Source organism: Oratosquilla oratoria, chromosome 17, assembly GCF_046742065.1.
Source record: "Oratosquilla oratoria isolate Oo_2021 chromosome 17, ASM4674206v1, whole genome shotgun sequence".
In the NCBI taxonomy this organism is placed as follows: Eukaryota; Metazoa; Arthropoda; class Malacostraca; order Stomatopoda; family Squillidae; genus Oratosquilla; species Oratosquilla oratoria.
Genome location: NC_134793.1, coordinates 27590080 through 27613978, shown reverse-complemented (window position 1 = coordinate 27613978; position 23899 = coordinate 27590080). Strand labels below are relative to the sequence as shown.

The following is a 23899-nucleotide window of genomic DNA, read 5'->3' as shown; positions in this document are numbered from 1 at the left end:
GAGTAAGTGTCAATGGTATTCTATATCAGCAAATAACAATTCTGCTGAGGGTTCGCAAACATATGAGATATGCTCCGCCCAGCTGGTCCGACAGTTGCTTACGCGCTGCCGTGCTGAACGGTCGTCAAGATTGTTTACGCTGTCACTCGTAGATTTCAAACGTATCCCTGCTTGCTAGTGCTTGACCTGGCATTCGAGTGTTTACGATGCTCAATTTGCAATATAATAATAGCGTTTACAACGCTCATTTTATCATCTAATAAGCATTTACGACGCTCTCATTTTGAGTTTTAACGAAACTCACTAAATTATCAGGTAAATACGACAACGTGCATACGACTCCGTCGGTCACAACCTCCATGTTGTCTTCCGACGAAACACATACCCATACAAGCAGGAAGTCGGGTGCCTCCTCTCACGGGGGAGAAGCAAGCCAACATTCTCGCAAATACAAGCATAAATCAAGCAGGTCAAGCAACAGTACTTCCCATCGGGATAGAAATACTTGTGTTGGCGCTACGCATCGAAGTCTAGAAGACATGGCAACCCCCCTTCCCCGCCCCCGATGGCTCCATGTCACGTACTGCTTTCCAAGTACATGACGACTCCTCAGCCCCTTGTCACACAGTACTGCAAGCCATCGCTGAACTGAGGAGTGATATGGATCAACTAAAAGCGGAGAGGCCAGAAACCCACAACGATGCCAGACCGGGCACTAGTTCAACCAGGAAGGAAGCAGGGCCTGTTACGCCCTCTCCAGGTAACTTTTTGGGTTTTTATCTCCGATGGAAGCAGCAGTGAAGAAGGTGAGTTGCATGAAGATTTCCCCATTGGCAGTATTTTGATGCAGTCCTCTAAGGCTTTCGGCCCAGTTGAAGAAGTCTCCGGAGATGTTGCCAAACATGTGGTGGACATGGTCAATCAAATATTTGACCACGGCATGAGGGAGGACACCTAGAAAGAAATTGCGAAGGACGAGAGTACCAAGAGGCCCGGTAATTGCCCTGCTTTATCCCCAGTTGAGTGCAATATGCAAATTTTGGAGGCGCTAAAACAGGGCGCTAAAAAAGCAGACTTACGCATGAAGGAAGTCAATAAAGATATAACTAAGGCAGCTTCCATCATCATCAAGTCACTTTCGGTGCTTGACAAAGTGGCCCAGGATGAAGGTAACGCTGTGGTGGCCCATGAGGTGGGCATGATCAATGGTGCTCTGGCACTATTAGGTCATGCCGACTACCATAACAACTTGGTTCACTGTTTTAACATCAAACGGGAAATAAATAAAAAGTACTCACACCTATGCTCTGACAAAGTGCCCATGTCACGCTTTCTGTTTGGGGATGACCTCTCGCAATTCGCAAGACAAATTGAAGAGGCAGAAAAACTCAAAAGCAAAATCACAGCCAAATCCCTCTTTCCATACTGGAAGCCAGGCGCATGGAAGTTTGGAAGTGGGAAGACAAGAACTCAGTTTAAAGGACACACAAGATTTCAACCCTATGGACAGCGGAGGCTAGGCCATAGAGGAGACCAGAGGCCTTACTACGCTCGGCAGGCCTTGGATTAAAAAACTCCAAAGGCAGGGGACGCAGCACTCCCCGACAATACACCAGGCAAGTACCAACTTTGTGGCAGATTCCCTTCACAGATTTGTGCATGAGTGGCAAAAAATCACTAGTGATGCATATATTCTAGACGTAGTCAAACATTGTCACCTGAATATTAATGTCAATGATATCGGTTACCTGTGTTTTGAGAATGTGGAATATAACTTTAGCCTGGTGGAACAAATGATACTATCACAAGAAATTTCGAAATTATTGGAGCTTAAAGTTTTAAAAGAAACAAAGAGAAGGGCAGATCAGATCATTTCCACTGTATTTTTGAAGAAAAAAGATGGAGATTATAGGATGGTACTCAATTTAGAAAAATTAAACAACCACATTCCCTATATCCATTTCAAAATGGAGAACTTTGAACAAGCCATCAGACTGATAAATGAAGGGTACTATATGGCATCTGTGGATCTTAAACATGCCTACTACTCTATTAGAATAGCGGAAGAACAGCAAAAATTCCTTTGTTTTCAATGGTATGGCAAAGTTTATCAGTTCACCTGTCTCCCAAATGGAATCTCAGAAGGACCCAGACTTTTTGCCAAACTCATGAAACCTATCTTTGCTACTTTAAGAGAAAAAGGCTTTACCATCACCAGCTCTGTTGATGACACTCTCATGTGCAGTGCTTCTCTTTCTGGATGCTATGATTGCATTAATTCTACCATTGAATTACTCATGAAAATGGGCTTCTGTATTAACGTTGCGAAATCTGTGCTAGAACCCACTAAAAGTATCGAATACCTTGGCAATGTCATTGACTCGGACAAAATGATTGTTACCTTACCAATACGTAGGAAAGAAAGAATTCTACTTGGATATAAACAACTAATAGCTAAGACTAGTGACAAAATCAGAGAAGTAGCCAGGGTGATGGCTTCTAGTTGCTCTCTTCCCAGCTGTGGAACTTGGAAAGTTACACTATCGTCACCTTGAATCGGCAAAGATTACAGCATTGCGAAGGAGTTATGGGAACTTTGAGGATAAAATGTTGATCACCGACGAAATGAAAACTGACCTGACTTGGTGGATCAAACATGTTGAGACCCAACATAGGTGAATAATTCACCCAACTCCTGAAACTGTCTCATACTCAGATGCTTCAGACTTAGGTTGGGGTGGCTGCATAAATCATCAGTCAGTCAATGGAAGATGGACAACAGAGGAAAAGAAGCTTCATATTAATGCCCAGGAACTCATAGCTGTGCTCCTTACATTAAAATCTTTTGCAAATGGAGTCAGAGGAAAGCACATCAAAGTATTCTGTGACAACACTACAGCAGTTAACTACATCAATGAAATGGGAGCCACTAAGTCGGTAGCATGTAACAATGTCTCCTCTGATATTTGGAACTGGTGTCTAAACAATGATGCCTGGATCACATGTTCCTACATTCCCGGGAGTGATAATACTTTGGCTGATACAGCATCCAGGAACTTCAATGACAGACACGAATGGAAGTTGGATGAGAATTTTTTTAAGAAATTAAGCATCATTTTTGGCACCCCCAACATTGATCTATTTGCATCTAGGTTGAACAAACAAGTGCCTCAGTTTTGCTCCTGGAGGCCAGACTCAGAATCAAATTATTGTGATGTATTCAACCTTAATTGGGCAACATTAGGTCTCATCTACATTTCCCCCCCTTTCTCCCTGATCGCTAGATGCCTGCAGAAGTTAATAGCAGAAGGGGCCAGAGGTTGGATGATAGTTCCATTTTGGACATCACAGCCCTGGATGGGAGCACTACTCAGGCTGCTCGTAGAAGATCCAAGAATCATAATGAGGAGAAAGAAAGTGCTGGTGTGGCCCCTGTCGACAGAAGAACATCCCATCATGTCCCATACCAGATTGATGGCCTGTCTACTTTCCGGGAAAGCCTGCGAGAACGAGGCATATCTGAAAAAGGTACGGACCTTATCTTGGCATCATGGAAACCTGGAACTAGCAAACAATACAGATCACATATCAACAGGTGGGCATGATTTTGTCATAGACGGGACATCAGTCCCACTACTCCCATTGTAACTGACGTCATAAACTTCTTAACAGAAACTTTCCACAGAGGTGTGGGTTACAACAGTATCAACACGACGAGGGGGGCCCTATCCTCGCTGGGGATAGTTGTGGACAGATGCAGGGCAGGCAACCATCCCCTAGTCATCAGGTTAATGAGGAGAGTTTTCAACCTGAGGCCCTCAATGCCTAGATATAAGGACACCTGGGATGTCAAACCTGTATTAACAAAACTAAAACAGTTGGAACCCTTACAGTCTCTCCCACTGAAAGAACTTACACTCAAACTAGTAATGCTGATGGCACTTACACAAGCTGCCAGAGTTCAAACCCTACACTTACTAGTACTCAAGAATATAAGCATAAAGGAAGAAGCTATTTCAGTCTGGTTAGGGGACAACATTAAACAATGTCGCCCTGGATTTAACATTCAGTCTGTGAAGTTCTTTCCTTACACTAAGGACGAAAGTTTGTGTGTGTGCAGGACTTTGCGCACATATCTGGAAAAAATGGAACACCTCCAAGACGAGACAGGGAAGAAGGATGGAAGACTCCTCATAAGCTTCATCAAACCGCACAAACCGGTATCAAGAGACACAACTGCAAGATGGATCAAGCATGTACTTACAATCTCTGGAATTGACTCTACCAAATACACAGCGAGCAGTGTCCGCTTGGCTGCTGCCTCTCAAGCTAGATCCATGTCCGTACCTATACGCCACATCATGTCCAAAGCTGGATGGTCAAGAGAATCGACCTTTGGCAAACACTACAACAAGGAAATTGTACCGGAGGGACACCCATTCCAAGATGCGGTACTGGATTAGCTTGGGCACATTAAATTTGAAATGGAAGAATTATGGAACGGCCCCAACTTCACCTGCCTAAGAACTTCTGAGGCACGACACCCACATGTCTTCAAAACCTCATATGTTTGCGAACCCTCAGCAGAATTGTGATTTGCTGATATAAAATTACTGAAGTACATGAGACTTACCGTAGTTTAGTTGAGATGTGCTTCTGGTTTTATGAAGCAAATCAATTCTGCTGAAGGGTAAGCATTCATATGCCCTCCTCTCCTCCCCTTACACGTAACCAACTGGGAATCTCTTCATTACAAAATAATCAAGTTCCAGGTTATCATGTGGGTGCTCGTATTATTCAAAGACTGTCGGACCGGCTGGGCGGAGCATATCTCATATGAATGCTTACCCTTCAGCAGAATTGATTTGCTTCATAAAACCAGAAGCACATCTCAACTAACCTACGGTAAGTCTCATGTACTTCAGTAATTTTGACACAACCCAAAGGGACTTCTCCCCATCTCTTTTTCTGCATGAGGGGGGTCACCAATTAAATGAAGCAGCCTTGCTGTGGATGTGCTGTGTCTTGCTACATTGTTTCTGACTCAGGGCATGGGCAAAATGCAAGGATGACCTATCACCCAGGAGGAGCCAAAATAAAAGGGAGGGAGGGGGTGAATGGGAGTGGAGTGTGTGGGGATGGAATGGGTGGGAGTGGATTTTATGCCTTTATTTTTTGGCTACTTCCCTTGTAAGGGGGAAAAGGCCATTGGTATATGTATGTATCTATGTAATTCAGATATGTCCTCACACAGAACACTTCTTATGATACTAGACATTAGTAAAGCTTTCAATGCCATCCCCCATCACAATCTCACACACATTGATTAGACCAAAACTGGAATATGCAGCAACACTATGGACACCCAGTACTAAAAAGAATATAAGGAAACTAGAAAGAATACAGAGAGCAACAACAAAGTTGGCACCAGCTCTTTCCAAATTAACATACAAACAAAGATTATTGAAACTAGAACTACCAACACTACAGCAAAGAAGAGAAAGAGGTGATCTACTGATTATATATAGAATCATGAAAGGAATGGAAATCCTTGACAGAAAAGATTTACTAAAAATGACAATGGAAAAACAAGAGGTCATGAAAAGAAACTCAAAAAGGACAACTACTGTATAGAAGAGATAGGAAAAAGAATAGCTTCCCACACAGAATGCTGGATATATGGAATAACTTAGATGAAAAAACAGTGTGTGCAAATACTATTCACAATTTTAAGAATAAACTTGATGCTGAAACATACATAGACGGGCCACCATGAGCATAGCTCCTTTCCCGTATAATACAACTAGGTAAATAAACACGTCGGTCGAAGTGACTGCGAAGGTTGGAACTCCAGGAAAAATTCAAGTTTCGTTGAACTCAACAATGAGGGAGTACCTTTGTTGTATTAGTAGGGAAGGGGAAAGCTTGTGGTGTAGTTGGAAGGTGAAGAAAAAGGAGAAAGGGAGGGATTACTGAGGAAAATGGAAGGTAATGAGGAAAGGGATGGATGGGCCCCGGACATTAGAAGGGGTGTCAACAAAAGGAATGCAGAACACATAGACAAGGTAGAACAGGGGAACAGAGATGTCAAAAGTAGAAATATAGATAATAGCAACTCAATGGAAAGAAAAGATAACTGCTTTTATGGATTTAATGAGGGAGGAGATGACAACTTCCCCCAACTAGTAAATCTAGAGGAGAACCCCCCCCCCCAAAAAAAAAATGAACGAAGCATGGGAAGTTCAGTTTAACCAATTAAAATATTGGTAACACAGAGCGTTACCATGACATTTAACATCCAAATAAACTAACGGCAGAATTAGTTTTTTTGAACAACCCAACCCTAGACTCCTTGTTATAATATGTTATCAATGTTAGGCAACTTTTTGTGCAACGATTACACCATTTATCTTAGTCCACACATGAAAATTGTATAATTTCAATTTAGATAATTTGTTTAATAAATTTAATTTCATTTTCACAAAGTACAACCACTCCTCGTTTACCGACGACAATTGGGACCAGCGCGCCGTCGTTAACCGAATTGGTCGTTAAGCAAAAGTGTATACATATACGTACATGTACTGTATGTACAATGTCCAGCAATACATGTATCTTTATTTTCGTGTATTTTTCCTCTTTTATACAGTACATTAAAGCTTTATTTACTGTTTATTTACGGTGGTTAGGTTCCTGAAATTACCGTATATGACCAAATCCGCGTATGCTGACATTCCATATTGAATACCGGGGTATTTTTTTAGTTTCGACCATGGGCGCAATATAGCAATAGAAAATTAATTATTAATTTTGTAAATTAAAATGTATCAATGTAATATGCAATTTTGTGGGCGGAAATGAAAGTAAAAAATACCTTGCTACAAGAAAATATGCTAATGAACGAAGTCGGTAGCATAGGCTCGGGACGCCATCTTGTCGTCTGCCAACGTCTCTCACGACGACGACAACGAGGACGAGCAGGATGACATTTAATTTGCAGGTAATGATTTATCAAACACAGGTTAGGTTAGTTTAGTTTAGGTAAAACGAATTAATTTATCATCCTTTCATTTCTTCGACATCGGCATCTATCATAACAAACATGGTGTACCATTCATTTGACATGACTTCGTTACTTACGAAATCTGTTTTAGCATTTTTTTTCATTTCCGCTCACAAAATTGCATATTACGTTGATACATTATAATTTACAAAATTAATAATTAATTTTCTATTGCTATATTGCGCCCATGGTCAAAACTAAAAATTTACCACTACCGGTATACACTGTACCCCAGGTAGTTTTTGCAGCTTGCAGGATGGTAATGTAGACCTAAGCTTCAGAACACTTTACCTCACAGCTAATATCCACCGTACTAGTTCATTTATAACATCATACAAATTTGCCTCAGCCAACTTAATTATCGTACACGACATCGTAACTTCGGGAGATTTACGTTAAACGTCATAAAGCCTGTCGTTACTCCGAGTTGTCGTTAACCGAGTAGGTCGTTAAACGAGGAGTACCTGTATGTGCAAAAGATATTGTTACTTGAAATGATATATAAGTAATTTGTTAAAATTCTCTTAATAATATATTTTCTTTCAATGATAAATAAATAATGATAGCAACATCTAGAGGGCTGTCATTATTATTTATTATTGAAAGAAAATATATCATTAAAAGAATAATATATCACCAGCGATTTCGGCCCAGAAAAACCCTGGGCCGAAATCACCGGGCCGAAATCACCTTGGGCTGAAATCACCCAAAGCCAAAAGAACAGCTTTCCCCACAGGGTAATAGACGTTTGGAACAAGTTAGATGAAAATGTGGTGTGTGCAAAAACGATACACTAATTTAGAAAAAGTCTAGATAAAATGAGATATGAAGATTGGATTCTCGCTGGCTGAGCGGGTTAGGGCGTCGTTACTTGCGGCGAAGGTCGAGGTGAGGGCGGTTCGAATCCTGCCACCAGCGAAGTTGAACCAAGGGCATGGTTCATTAAATTCCACGCTACAAAGCCCTCTGTGAGGGGCACCGTCCTAGCCTCCCGATAGGGAGGAGTGTGTGACGTTAAACCATATCATCATCATCATCATCATGAAGACGGGACACCACAAGCATAGCTCCCCTTCCCATAAAATACAACTAGGTAAAACTAGGTAAATACACAAATATGGATGGCATGATTTCTGGAATTAATGAATTAAACGACTATCTGGAAATAGAGAAACCTGACATTATGGGAATTGTGGAGACAAAACTGAAAGGTCCTCTATCAACAAGTATGGTGGGACAAGGTCTATACAGTTATTGGGCAAAAAATAGAATGGATATACAGGGAGGAGGAGTCATGATATTGACCAAAAAGGGTTTAAATGTGACAAAGATAAATGAAGGCAAATATAATGTGGAATTATTTACGATTAAAGTTGTAAATAATAACATGAAAAGTAGAAAATTTGTAGTAGTATATGTGCCACCAAAAACACAGGCCTGGTCGGATAGTGATCATTCCAAATTACAGGAAGACATAAAGAATGCTCTAAATGAGTTACTGAAAGAGGGCAGTAACATAGTAATTATGTATGACTTTAATGCAAAGGAAATAATCTGGGAAGAAATGATAGTAAAAGGGGGAGAACGAACTTTGGAGTAACACGCTATTGGATATGACCATCGAATATACCTTAACACAGTGTGTCAGGAATAATTCCCGGCAGAGGCATTTTTTAGCATAAATAAGCTATTATTACAAATTAACATAGACATCTGTGGTTATGGCCTCAGTTAATTTAGTGAATTGATAGCTGTAGAATTAGGATTAAGATCGAAATACAGCAATTAAGCATATCCAGCTGTATGAAATTTGTATTCTAGGAAATTAGTATATGAAAGCATGCATAACAAATCATACAGTCTTACTTTTTCCATTTAGATAGAGTGGCCTATCATTATTATTTATATATACAAAAAAATTAGATATAAAACATTATATAAAGGACTTGACACCCCTAGTTACCACAAACTGGTTGTCTAACCCCTCTCAGGAATGTCGAGTTACCAACATATCATTTTCATTATTAATCTTTTTATATACCACTTGGTGATTTCTCCGTCTTGAGTATTGGTTCTGGTGCATTGCCCATATCTAGTTCCCATGTATGGGGATTATATAATATATGTATCGTGCAACATTTTCCCCTCAGTTAAGGTGAAGTTGTACTTCCCATAGACCCTTGGCAATGAGAGGTCAAAGGTCACTAGGTGTTCGGGACCAAGAGAGGCCCCTCTCGCCCCTATAATGTAGTTGAATAGTAGTTGAATACAAGACAAGTCCAAGACAAGAGATGTAACTGACCAAAAGTGTTAGTGATTCATGACTGGGGAGTGACATGAATTTACCCAAATCACAGACCTCATATATATCATGTGTGAAGTGCATATACGACAAAACATGTCTTAAACCAGTGAGGGGATCCAGTGAGAGAACCATTCCCCTCAACATACCTTTATCCTTCTCCCCATTCCCTCATCCCCCATGCCATGCCCGAAGTCGTCGCACGCATCACCGTCATTAACCAGAACAAAGACGAAAAAAATTTCCAAGTGGCCCCAAGGCCATGGTAAGTCATAAATTGAGTTACATGAAATATCCAAACCAATATGAATAATTGAAATGATTACATATTCACAAAGATACATGATGCTTTGTGATGCCATTGTACTTTTCAGGGTTCGATGAGTCCCTGCCAATCACAGGTACGTAGTTTTGTTGTTGCTGAAAGTTGTATACAAGTTCACACAGAGTATCCCAGTATTAACTCGGTGGGACGGTCACCTAGATTAACTTACACCGTCAATATTTCATATTAAAAGATATGGGAAATCTGTTGGAAGTCATAATATTCTCCACACAGTGGGTTATGGAAAATACTAGATATAGAAACAATGAGGAACTGTTAAAACTAGACCTAATATTCCCTTCTGAACCTGATATCATGAACAAAATACAGTATAAGACACCAATTGGGAAGAGTGACCACATACTAACAGAGTTTGAACTAAAAGAACAAAATGACATGAGAAGGAATGAAAAACATAGCGAAGGAAGGTTAATGTACAACAAAATTAATTTTGTAAAACTTAGAAAAAATTTCAAAACACAAACTGGGATAAGTTTTCCAAAGAGGAAACAAAGATGGAAGATAAATGGACCATATTCAAAGAAAAGAACAAGGAAGAATTGATAAATATGTACCACAGAAGAAGCAAAAAGAGATTTGTTGGTATAACAAAAGGTGCAGTGAGGCTAGATACAAAAGAGACAAAGCCTGGAAAAGATGAAAAAAAAAAAAAATGGCAAACATATATAAAACATAGGAACAAATATGTGAATATATACAGAAAAGAAAAAAGAAACTACGAAAAAGATATTATAGACAAATGCAAGGATCAACCTAAACTCTTTTACAGATATGTAAATGATAAATTAAAAAACAAACACGAAATAGTGAAACTGCGTGAAGGAGATAAAGAATATATAGATGACATAGAAATGGCTGAAGTTAAGATCAGACATTTCAGGTCTGTTTTTACAACTGAGATCTCACAAATTTGAGAAGATGGACAATGAGGAAGATCCCCCAAATTGAAAGAAATAAGGGTAACACAGAAAGAAATAAGAGACCAAATAAAAAAACCTAGATGTTAGGAAATCACATGGACTGAATGAAATTGCAAATTAGATATTAAAAGAGTGTATAGATGAACTAATGGACAAATTATACAAAATAATAGATTTCTCACTCAAAGAAGGAAAGGTACCACAAGATTGAAAAAATGCAAACATTGTACCAATATATAAAGGAGGAAACAAAGAAAATCCTACAAACTTCGGACCAGTATCCCTTACAAGCGCAGTAGCAAAAATATGCGAAAAGGTTATCAGGAACAAATGGATCAAACACTTGGATGAGAATAAAATACTAAACCCTAAACAATTTGGCTTTAGAAGTGGAAAATCATGTATCACAAACTTAATATGTTTTTACTCAAGATTAATGGAAATAATACAAGAAAGAGATGGCTGGGCAGATTGCGCCTTCTTGGACTTGCGGAAGGCTTTTGACAAAGTACCATATAAAAAGCTAATAAGAAAAATTGAAATAATAGGAGGAATACAAGGTAAGCTACTGGAATTAATGAAAAATTTCTTGAGTGGGAGAAAAATGAGGGTGGTATTTAGAGACAAGAACTCAAACTGGGAAGATATGATAAGTGGTGTCCCACAGGGCTCTGTATTGGCTCCTTTAATGTTTAATGATATGGATGAAGGAGTGAAGTGTTACATGAACTTCTTTGCTGATGATGCTAAATTACTTAAGAAAGTAAGCACAGAAGACTACAGATCACTACAAGACCTAAACAAAATATGGAAATGGAGTCAGAAGTGTGAACATCAACATTAAGAAATGCAGTATAATGGAATTTGGAAAATATAAAAATAGAATATCGGGTCAATATAAAATTGGTACCAAGGAAGTCAAAAAAGTCGACTCAGAAAGGGACCTAGGAGTAATTATCTCAAGTGACTTGACACCTGATAAACATGTCAATAAACTAGTTGGAGAGACTTTTAACTTATTAAGATCAATGAAAGTGGCCTTCGACTACATGGATGAAGAAATGGTAAAGAAAATATTAATTACACTGATAAGACCTAAATTGGAGTATGCTGCAACACTATGGGCACCTAGTACAAAAAAAAAAAAAAAAAAAAAAATTGACATATGAACAAAGATTGGATAAATTACACCTATCAACACTGGAACGGAGAAGAGAAAGCGGTGATTTGTTAACTACTGTATTTACAGAATTATGAAAGGGATGGAAGTTCTTGATAGAGATGACTTATCAAAATGCGACAGAAGAGAAACAAGAGGACATATGAAGAAGCTAAAGAAGGACTGTTACAGAAGAGGTTTGAAAAAGAATAGCCTCCCACACAGAGTGATTGATATCTGGAACAAACTAAACAGGGAAACAGTGAGTGCCAAAACTATACAAGATTTTAAGAACAAACTGGATGTGGAGAGATACAAAAAACGGGTCACTAAGAGGATAGCTCTCATCCCGTAAAATACAACTAGGTACAACTATGTAAATACATATACCAAGGGCTTTTCCCCCCTAATTAGGGAGATAGCCAAAGTCAAAAGGCATAATTCCATTCCCACCCATTCTACTCCCTTTCACCACCCCTCCTACCCTCCCTCTCATCTTGGCTTCTCCTGGATGACAGGTTATCCTTGCATCTTGCCCATCACCCTGGGTCAGAAGCAATGAAGTAAGACACAGCATATCCACAGCAAGGCTACTTCATTTAATTAGTGAACCCCCCCCCCTCTGTCCCCTCCTTTGTCACAATCTCACAAACAAAATACATAACACAAACATGCACAATAATATCAAAAGATGGCTGGCCAATTATCTGGCCTATGTGTCATGTAATGGCCAATCATTGCACACCAGAAATTTTAAGAATGGAGTGCCACAGGGCTCAGTTCTATTCCCTACACTCTTAAATCTATACATGCGTGATATACCCACAACTGACACCTCAGAAATACAAATCTCTTCTTACGCAGACAATATAACAATTACATGCACAATTGAAAGTTCACAAAACTGTGAGAAAATATCGATAGAAAGATACCCCCCAATGAAAGAAATAACTGTGACTCAGAAGGAAATTAGATACCTTGATGTCAGAAAACCACATGGTCCGGATGGAATTGCAAACTGGATATTAAAAGAATGCATAGATGAGTTGATGGACAAAATATACAAGATAATAGACTACTCACTCAAAGAAGGAAAGGTACTATGGGACTGGAAAAAAGCAAATATTGTACTAATATATAAAGGAGGGGAGAAGTAAAATCCAACTAACTATAAACTGGTCTCCTTTACAAGCACAATAGCAAAAATATGTGAAAAAGTTATCAAAATTAGATGGGTTAAACATCCGGAAGAAAAAAATATACTGAATCCAACACAATTTGGATTTAGACAAAGATCATGTACCACAAAGTTGATTTGCTTCTACTCAAGACTAATAGAAATAATAGAAGAAAGGGATGGATGGGCGGATTGTGCTTTTCTAGATCTACAATTAGCATTTGATAAAGTACCACACAAAAAAACTAATGAGAAAAATGGATTCAATAGGTGGTATTAAAGGAAGATTATTAGAATAGATGAAAGATTTCTTGACTGGGAGAAAAATGAGGGTAGTAATTAGGAGGATGGGGAGGGAAAGGTAGTTGCAGTGGGAAGCACTAAGAAAATGACTGTGATGAGCGAGGAAAATGGAGGAGAAATAAGGAAAGATGAAATGAAAGCAGCTGTTAAGATGATGAGAGCAGGTAAAGCACCTGGGGTGGATGAATATCATGCAGAATGTCTGAAAAAGGAGGTACAGTAATGGTGGACTGGCTGTTGAGGTTATTTAATGTTTGTTTAAGAGAAGGTAGAGTGCCAGAGGACTGGAGGAGTACCTGTATAGTTCCACTTTACAAGGGAAAAGGGGACAAGTGTGAGTGTAGTAGTTTCAGAGGGATTAGCTTGTTAAGTGTAATTGGGAAGGCTTATGGGAGGGTCTTGATTGAGATGATGAAGAGAGGAACAGAGGGTGTAATTGGTGAGGAACAGTGTGGGTTTAGGACAGGTAGGGGTTGCATAGATCAGATGTTTTATGGGCTTTTATGGATTTGGAAAAGGCTTATGACAGGGTAGACAGGAAGGCACTGTGGGAGGTATTGCAGATATATGGGATAGGAGTAAAGCTGTGAAGAGCAGTCAAGAGTTTTTATGAGAGTAGTAAATCATGTGTCAGGATTAGAAATGGGGAGAGTGAGTGGTTTAAGGTAAAGGTGGGACTTCTTCAGGGATGTGTTATGTCAACCTGGCTGTTCAATTTATACATAGATGGGGTGGTGCAAGAGGTAAATGCAAGGGCAGTGGGTCAGTGATTGGAGATGGTTAAAGAAAGTGGAGAAAAGTGGGAGATAAGCCAGCTGTTGTTTACAGATGACACTCTGCTTGTAGGAGGATCAGAGGAGGGGTTGAGAAAGTTAATTAGTGGCAAAGTTTTGGAAGATGTGGAGGGAGTGAACTAGAGGGGATGAGTAAGGATGAGATGGATGGATGGGGTGAAGGAAGCGCTAAGAGGGGAATGTCTGTTGAGCAAGGAGGGGAGAAGGCAGGAAATAAGGGTGAGTGGAAAATGACTGTGTATGGATGAAACCTCTTTTTCTTTTCACAGTAGCATCATTGCTACAGTACTGTTATGCAAGGAAAGGAGGGATGGGAGTCTAAGGGGGGCTTGTATGTGAATAATATTTTGGTGCAGCCTGAAGGGATTTCTGTCTTCTTTTTTTCAGTATGAGATGACAGAGAGAGAAAGGGGGTTACAAATTAAATGAAGCACCCTTCCTGTGCATGTACTGTGTCTTGCTGCATTGCATTTGACCCAGGGCAGTTGGAAAATACAGGGATGACCTGTCATCCTTGAGGAGCTGAAATGGGAGGGGTGGAAAGGGTGGTGGAGGGGAGTGAAATGGTTGGGAATAAGTATGTGCCTATGACTTTGCTAGCTCCCTTATAAGGGGGAAAAAGATCTTGGTATATAGATAAGAAAATTGCACTGTTCCTCTCCCATCCTCTTTTTTAGTTCTCCTTCATTTTTCTTAAATACCATATGTGGAGGATAAGACTACTACTGCTGTATTTCATATTATATTGTAAAGTGACTAAATAGAGTGGAACTGGGAAACTAAGATCCTCTTCTCTTTATATTTTTTTCCAGTGAAGAGTCAAGACATAATGTATGCTTTGACTCTGCTAATCCCTTTATAAGGGGGATAAAAGCCTTTGTATATATGTATCATAAGTCTGTCATACACTCCACCTGAGATGCCTAACAGCTACTGCTTTTAACTTGCAACCTTCACCCATATACTCGTAAACTGGTACTGTACTTTGAAAAAAAATTCATGCATAATGTAAGAACCATAAATGATATCTACTCCATAGATTTGAGAAAAAATGCACACAAAAGAATCATACTATCCTATTCAAATGTAGAATTCACCAGGAAACAGGCAACATAAGTCCCAGATGCAGACACCACACAGAAGACAGAATGTCATCTTACAGTGCCCAATATTCAAACAATATAAACCACAATGAAAATAAACTATTAGAGTATTTAATCAGCTATATAGTTTATCAATAACTAAGTCCACTTTTACTGTACAGTGAACATCTTGGTATGAGTTAAGTTTGAGAAAAAAAAATCCAAGATCATTGATAGGTACCTATCAATGGTGATTCTGTGAAATGGATGTCAAAGAATTATCTTTACTACCCATCTTTTGATCTGCCAACATCCTCATCTCTGTCCACATGTGTAGGCCCAAGGATCCTTGGTCTCTTGAATGGGCTCAAAATCTCTCTTGTATCCATTTCAACTACATCTCCATTTTTTCAGGTAAGGATAACTGACAACCAACAATTGCTCCCTTCCTGCTACTACAAGCTGGTGACACATAAACAGCCTCACTCTAATGTAAAACAGACAACCAGTCCATTGTCTCTTCCCAGAGAGATCTATGGGAGGGCCCAGTGACTGTTGACACTGACAGCTGCTATGGGAATGTGGATTTCAGGTCAGTAAAATTTAAGACAACAATTATCATATTATGAGTCGATGAAAATTTCTAAAAAATAAATAAATAAATAATAAATAGATAAATAAATGAACTCACCTGAGTATCAAATGTGGGGAATGGGCAAATCTGGAACGGAATCCCAATAAATCCCATGGAGGGGTGTGTTGAGTTGATGATATGTTTATATAGAGGCATAACTTGATTGTTCTGTACTGTTATCCCACATGATTCATCAAGGAATGGGAAAGTGTATTCATATCCTGTGAAAAAAGAGATTATCACTAGATTCCACACATGTTAGATGTAAAGATGTAAGGAATCACAGCTTTCCACACAAAGCATCAATTTATGGAACAGACTAAAAGAGGATCTTAGTCTAATTATCAGTAATGACCTAAAAAAAAAACAATCTAAGCATTGTATTCTGTTTCAAAGAAAATAAATAGGATGCTAGCATTAGTTACACAATCTTATGATATAGAAAATCCAGCTATCATGAGCCAATTATATAAATCACTGGTCCAGCCATACTTGAATTATGCTGTTTCTGTATGGTCTCCAGGTCTCATCAAAGACATTAATAGATTAGAAAGAATACAGTGGTGAATGACAAAACACTTACTGAATATACCATAAGGAACACATCATATGTAAACATTAAACATCTGAATTTATCCTCTCTCTCTCTCTCTCTCTCTCTAAAAAAAATATTCAGGGGTACTTCAAAATTTTAAAGGGATTTGATGACATCAAAACTGAAAATATTTTAAGGATAACAAAGGCGGAGCATACCGACAGGAGACCTTTTGATCTATATCTAGGTCGGATGCAAAAAAAAAATCATAATAATAAAATAATAAAAACTATAATAATGTAAATAACAAATAAAATACATAAATAAATGCATAGGTATAGTTAAATAATAAACAAAATCAGACAGACAAAAGATAACAAAACAAAAACAAATAATATAAGATAAATTATAATCATTACAGCATCTTACTTAGGTATTTATCTAAATGATTCTTAAAGCTTCGAACTGAACTACATTGCACTACCTGTGCAGGAAGTTTATTCCATTCATTAACTACACGGTTGGCAAAGTTGTTTCTACCCACTTCCAAATTGAATCTATTTCCGGACAGTTTGAGACCATTGTTTCTTGTCTGATTCTCATTCAATGTGAAAATTTGGTCACTTTTAATGTTGTCAATTCCCTTTAAAATCTTAAAGACCTGTATCAAGTCACCTCTGAGTCTACGCTTTTTTAGGGAAAACAGATTCATGTGTTTTAGTCGATTTTCGTATGATTTATTTTTTATATTTGGAATCAGTTTTGTGGCTCGCCGTTGTACTTTTTCCAGTCTGTCAATGTCTTTAATGAGATTTGGTGACCATACGGAAACAGCATATTCCAAATGTGGGCAAACTAACGATTTATATAGCTTGTTAATGAGTGATGTACTTTTGAAATAAAAAGATCGCACAATCAGTCCCAGAATCTTATTTGCTTTCTCAGAGGCTGAAATACACTGCTTGGATGATTTGAGGTCGTTACTGATAATTACGCCGAGATCTTTTTCACTATCCACTTTTGTTAACAAATTTCCAAATAACTTGTAATTGTACTTACTGTTATTTTTACCTATGTGCATTACCTTGCATTTACTTGTGTTAAATTTCATTAGCCACTTTTCAGACCATTGCTGTAATTTATCTAAATCTTCTTGAATATCTAATTGGTTTGAGTGATCATTTGCCACTCCGCAGTTTTGTATCATCAGCAAATTTGGAAACAGTAGATTTTAGTCCATGGTCTATATCATTTATATATACTATGAATAGAAGTGGCCCAAGAACGGAACCCTGAGGAACTCCACTTGCAACATTTTTCCATCCAGAAGTTTTTCCATTTAAAACAACTCTCTGTTTTCGATCATTCAACCAATTACTAGTCCAACTTAATAGGCTACCACTTATTCCGTGTAAAGCTAATTTAGTAATTAGTCTTTCGTGTGGGACGGTATCAAAAGCTTTTGCAAAGTCTAGATATATCAAATCTATATTGTTTCTTTTGTCATAATTCGAGATAACTGTGTTGTAGAATTCGAGTTAGTCACGCAAGAACGTTTCCGTCTGAAACCATGCTGGCTATCATTTATCAAACGGTTACTTTCTAAATGATGTTCGATAGCATCTCTGATAATAGTTTCCAATATTTTTCCTACGATTGAAGTCAAACTTATAGGCCTATAGTTATTTGGTTTCTTTTTGTCACCTTTATTGAATATGGGAGTAACGTTAGCTAGCTTCCATTCTCTTGGGACATCTCTGGATATGATGGATTTCTTGAAAATAGTTTCCAATGGAACAACAATCTCATTTTTCATTTCCTTTAAGATTCTTGGATGCCAACCATCAGGCCCTGGTGTTTTATTAACTTTGAGTTTGTCTATACACCTTTTAATTTTATCTTTTGTTATATTTACCGTAGTGAGTAAGTTTACCCTAGACTTTTCACAGGTTTCAGTTTGGAATTCACTTTGAGGTGTTTCGTTTACGAATACCGAGCTAAAATAATTGTTTAAGATATTACACATTCCTTCATTTGAATATTCAAGTTGACTGTCAGCAGATAATAGTGGACCAATGTGATTCCTAACAACCTTTTTATCTCTAATGTAACTATAGAATTCTTTGGGATTCTCTTTGGATTTATCAGCGATGTTCATTTCGTATTGTCATTTTCTTTTTCTTATTGTCTTTTTTAAATCTCTCTGTATTGATACATAACTTTCATAGTCATTAGGTGCACCCGAGCACTTATATTTCTTATAAGCCTGTCTCTTTTTAGCAATACTTTTTTTCAGTTTCTTTGTCGAGCCACTTTGGGCGATCCTGATTTGGGGGACGTCTGTCCTTAAAAGGAATGTAAGTTTGAATCATCTTAGTGAGCGTATTTTGAAATATTTCCCACATCTGATCTACAGGTCTTTCGTTTAATTTTGCCTCCCAATCTGTAAGCTGAAGCTCCTGACGTAGTCCTATGAACTGAGCTTTACTGAAATCGGGTATTTTAGAAACACAAGTATCTATTCTAAAATTATTTAGGAGTTTGAATCTAACTAAGTTGTGATCGCTATTTGCAACAGATTCACCGACTTCTACATCAGTTACCATGCTTTCGCGGCTAGTGATCAATAGATCGAGTAAGTTTCAATATCTTGTGGGCTCTTTTACATGCTGAATTAAGTAATTGTCACCAAGAAAATCAATCAAGCGACTACCTATATGGCCATGTTCAAGGGTCATCCAATCAATGTCAGTAAAATTGAAATCACCCGTTATCAATAAATCCCGGTTGCAGAAACTAAACAGTTCTTGAAATAACAGTTTGTCGTCTGCTAATGATAATGTCTTTGGCCTATATATTACACCTATATTCATTTTTTGTTCATTTGTTTGGGTTAACTCAACCCACAAACTATCATATGCATCCTGTTTCACTTTCTCTAAAACACAAGCATGAACATTGTTTTCAATGTACAATAGAACACCCCCACCTTTCTTGTGGTTTCTATCCTGATGAAAGTGTTTAAATCCGGCAATATTAAATTCAGCTTCGAACTCTGTACCATTTAACCATGTCTCAGTTATTCCTATCATATCGAGATTTTCGCTTTTGGCATACGCCTGTATTTCTTGAAATTTGTTCCTAATACTACGAGCATTAAAGTACATGGTATTAAGAAACTCGTGATTATTTCTTTTTGACACATTTTGAGTTTCAATATCATGTCTTACATTATCATTTTGTTTTTTATTTATACCTTGCTCTATATTATTATTTGGTCCTTCATTGACATTCAATGCCTCATTAACATTTCTCCCATCAAAATTAACATCTCCCCCATCACGGACATCTGGTCGAACACGGTCATCTGATCTCTTTTGTACATTTTGTCCCCCTACGTCACCGTGATTCACGCCGGCCTCCCGTCGTTCAGTGACATTATGTCCGGCATCCCTTTCTAAAATTATATTTTGTCCTCCAGTGACATTATATCCTACCGTGGTATTTTTTCCTCCACTGTAATTACATCCCATCGTGATCTTTTGTCTTCCACTGTCATTACATCCTATCATGATATTTTGGCCTTCATTGACATTCTGTCCGGTATCCCTTCCTAAAATTATATTTTGTCCTTCACTGACATATCCTACCGTAATATTTTCTCCTCCATTATCATTACATTCTATCGTGATATTTTGTTCTCCACTATCATTACTTCCCATCGTGATCTTTTGTCCTCCACTGTCATTACATCCCATTGCAACATTTTGTCCTATGACAATACATCCTAATGTGACATTTCGTCCTCTAGCGACATTATATCCACTGTCATTACATCCTATCATGATATTTTGGCCTTCATTGATATTCTGTCCGGTATCCCTTCCTAAAATTATAGTTTGTCCTTCACTGACATTATATCCTACCGTGATATTTTCTCTTCCATTATCATTACATCCTATCGTGATATTTTGTTCTCCACTAGCATTACTTTCCATCGTGATCTTTTGTCCTCCACTGTCATTACATCCCATTGCGACATTTTGTCCTATGACATTACATCCTAATGTGACATTTCGTCCTCTAGCGACATTATATCCTAAAATTATATTTTGTCCTATACTGGCACATTGTTCTGCATTAATGCTATACTCTACACTGTTTTCCCAAGTACATTCTATTTCCCCCTCCCTTTTGGGCTTCTACCCTAAAAAAGGAGCTAATTCATTACAAACTTCCACAATGAGGTTTGTAAGAACATCTTTGCCTCTGCGGGTAAGGTGGATCCCATCAGAAGCGTAAAGGTCATGGTGCCTAGAAAAGAGATACAAGGGATCAAGAAAGTGGTATCCCAATTGTGTGCACAACTGCGATATCCTATCATTGATCCCTATGGCTCTACTGTTCCAACACGAGCCTGCGTAGATCCTCGGGAGGATCCCACAGACTACATGACGGCTCCCACGTTCCTTCATCTCCTGAAGGAGGACCTTGTAATTCCGAACAAGCTCCTCTGATCTCACCCTACCTACATCGTTACTTCCCGTATGAACAATCGTAACTGTGTTCTTCCGTCCTTGCTCCCTGATGGACCGGGTACAATCGACGATCCCACGGCCCGGTTGACATACAAGCTTGCAACGTCGCTTAGTCTTCCGCTGCAGGATGTCGTCATAGCCTCGCACCATTGAGTCCCCCACCACCAAGAACTCCTGGTTTTCAGCCACTTCATCCTCCAGTAGAGCAAAACGATTGGCTAGAGCCAGCGGTTGCTCCACAGGGCACACGTCTACCGAACATGGGCTCGACAAACGGGACCCCATGGAGCGCCACTCGCTCATGGCAGTGACAGTAGGGGAAGAAGTGGAACGCTCTTTGGGTTGTGGGGAGGGCTCACTCTTCTCACGGAGCTCACTCCTGAGAAGACAAATTTCCTCCTCACACATCCTGAGACGGACCTCTAGGTTCACGCAACCTTCACAAGCCATTTCGCTCCCCCTTTAGCAATAAAAACGGCAAAGAGAAAATACAAATCAACAACAACAAAAAATCAAAGCGGTCTCTAATAAACTAAATACGCGAAGCTTACTCTGCTTACCTTATACTATTTCTCCTACCTTTGGAGTATAGTAACAGAAAACTGTTTTGAATTTAAATGGAACACTGCACTTTATCTTATATCTGTAACTGTATAGCGCTATACGTATACAATCACAAAAACACAACACAATCACTTCACACTATTCGCAGATATATATTTCACATGTATTCGCTAGCTGGTGTCTGTGCAGAAAAACGGATACTAATAGGATGAGAAATATTTGCCTCAAGATTTCAGGATCTAGGTTTAACCTAGAAGTAAGTTGAATCAATTTTGCCAACAACATTATCAATGAATAGAATAAGCTTTCAATCAAACCAATTTATTGCAATATAGTTCAAAATGTTCAAATTCACTTGGATAAAGACCTAAACTTTTTTCTTCTTCTTTATATGTTACCTTATACATGACCAAGAACTCTTCTGTTGGCATGTTTTATCAGTGTAACTCATGATAATCCAAGTGGTCATTATATATGAATTTAAGGCTAAGTTTGATGAATGGAAATACAGACAGGACTCCATAATTAATGCTACAACCCTGTATGTATTACAATTAGGTAAATTAGTTAAAAACATGTACATACACATACCAAAGAGAAAGAGGTGTTATGATTACAGTATTCAGGTCAATAAAGGGGATAGATTGCACTGACAGAAGAGATCTCTTGATTAAGGATGGGAGGGCTTTAAGAGGTCATGGAAACAAGTTAAGAAAGACCACATGTCTAAAGGATGTGTACAAATAAATCTTTCCATATAGATGCATAAATACTTGGAATAGCTTAGAAGGTGAGCCCAAGCTTAAATAATATATGAATTCAAATCTAAATATGATAATTGGATAAATTTGGAACTGTATGTGAACTTAAGATGCTGGTGTAACAAGTGCTAAACACAGACTGATAGCTGAACTTCCCTGCAACATGAACAGAATGATCACTCCCTATGCGTATATGTGTCCAGCTTCCATCACTGGCTTCATACCGAATGTATATAAACTAATTTATGACACATTATTTCATCACTAATCAATCACCATATTAACATCTTATTTTGCCCTGGTGGTGGCCAACCTTGGTCTCACTGCCAGGCATATGTAAAAATATATGGCTTGGGATATTGAGGGTGAGGGACTTCCAAATTGTGGCATAAGTACCGTATTTTCCGGCTTAAAATGCGCATCAGGTTATAATGCGCACCCATGCACTTCGTTATCTCAGTACACAGATAGCACGCACCGACGTATAACGCGCATGCCCGATCGCATTTGTCTATAACGCAGTTTTACCTCGGTATTTATATCATGTGAACGAGGTTACATGGAGAAGTATTTTTCATTGGCTAGAGCCACCGCTGGGAAATCTGTTGATTTGTCACTAAATTAAGTGTCAGTTTAGGCATCAATCAGGACACAACTAAGAAAAAGTCGGAACTACATGTACCGGTATATGACTCATGGTGTGTGTTGGTCCCTTATTACTTTGTAGCTTAAATAGTTTGTAGGAAATATGATCTAAAAAAAGTTTATTGAAAGTAAAATATACAGAAAAATTTCGGGATTTTTACAGAAAATGTTCATTTTATATCTTAAGGAAATAATTCGTCTTTACCTTTTTTATTTAATATGGAAAGAAACTACAGACTGTTTCGTTTTAGCTTTGAACCTGCAATGACAGTGGTGAAATAGGACAGTCTCTCATCGAGGTGACGTTTAGTTAATATAACTCCCGAAAGAGGGTGTTGTAGTCAGGTGTTTGACACGAGTTTATGAACGGCCGCAACGGAATTTGTACCATACCTAAAGTGAAGCAACAAAGCCAACATAAAAATTCAAACTAGGATGCTGTGAACATGGGCAAATATCATGAATATTGATCATGTTTCATGGTGTTTAGGCCTATTTAAACATGAAAAATAAGATTCGATAGATACCTACCTATACCAAATATTTATATACGGTAACCCATGCTGGCGTATTCTTTCATGTCACCATGGCTGTTCTTGTTCTCACGGAACGTCACGGAGAAGTGTGCCGTCCCGACTTTGTGACGGCCAACATCGTCACGTTGTTGTGAAAAAAATTACACACACAGCCGCAGAATTTTTATCGTAGGCCGTAGATAATGCGCACCACCGGATAACGCGCACCCCCCATTTTTAGGCCCTTCCAACGGAAAAAAGTCGCGCACTATACGCCGGAAAATACGGTATTGACATCAGCAGTATCATGTCCATATTTATGGCAGCTATATTATTATTATTATTATTATTATTATTATTATTATTATTATTATTATATATATATATATATATATATGTACATACATACATATACCATAGGCTTTTTCCCCCCTTTCATGGGGGGTAGCCAAAAAGAAAAAGGCATAGAAACCACTCCCACCCATTTCATCCCCTACATATTCCACTCCACCCTCCTCCCTCCCTCTCAACTTGGCACCTCCTGGATGACGGGACATCCCT

General features: G+C 38.5%; 1 protein-coding gene and 2 pseudogenes across 1 annotated transcript in view; 2 read left to right on the top strand and 1 right to left on the bottom strand.

Annotated features, from left to right (window-relative positions):
* Nucleotides 1-23899, bottom strand: part of LOC143034554 (uncharacterized) — a 56977-nt gene that overhangs the window by 12910 nt on the left and 20168 nt on the right. The window contains exon 7 of the mRNA XM_076200766.1: nucleotides 15838-16001. Coding sequence (XP_076056881.1) covers nucleotides 15838-16001 — 164 coding nt within the window. The remainder of the gene's footprint in view (nucleotides 1-15837; nucleotides 16002-23899) is intronic.
* Nucleotides 649-3215, top strand: LOC143034693 (uncharacterized; annotated as a pseudogene).
* Nucleotides 3207-4463, top strand: LOC143034175 (uncharacterized; annotated as a pseudogene).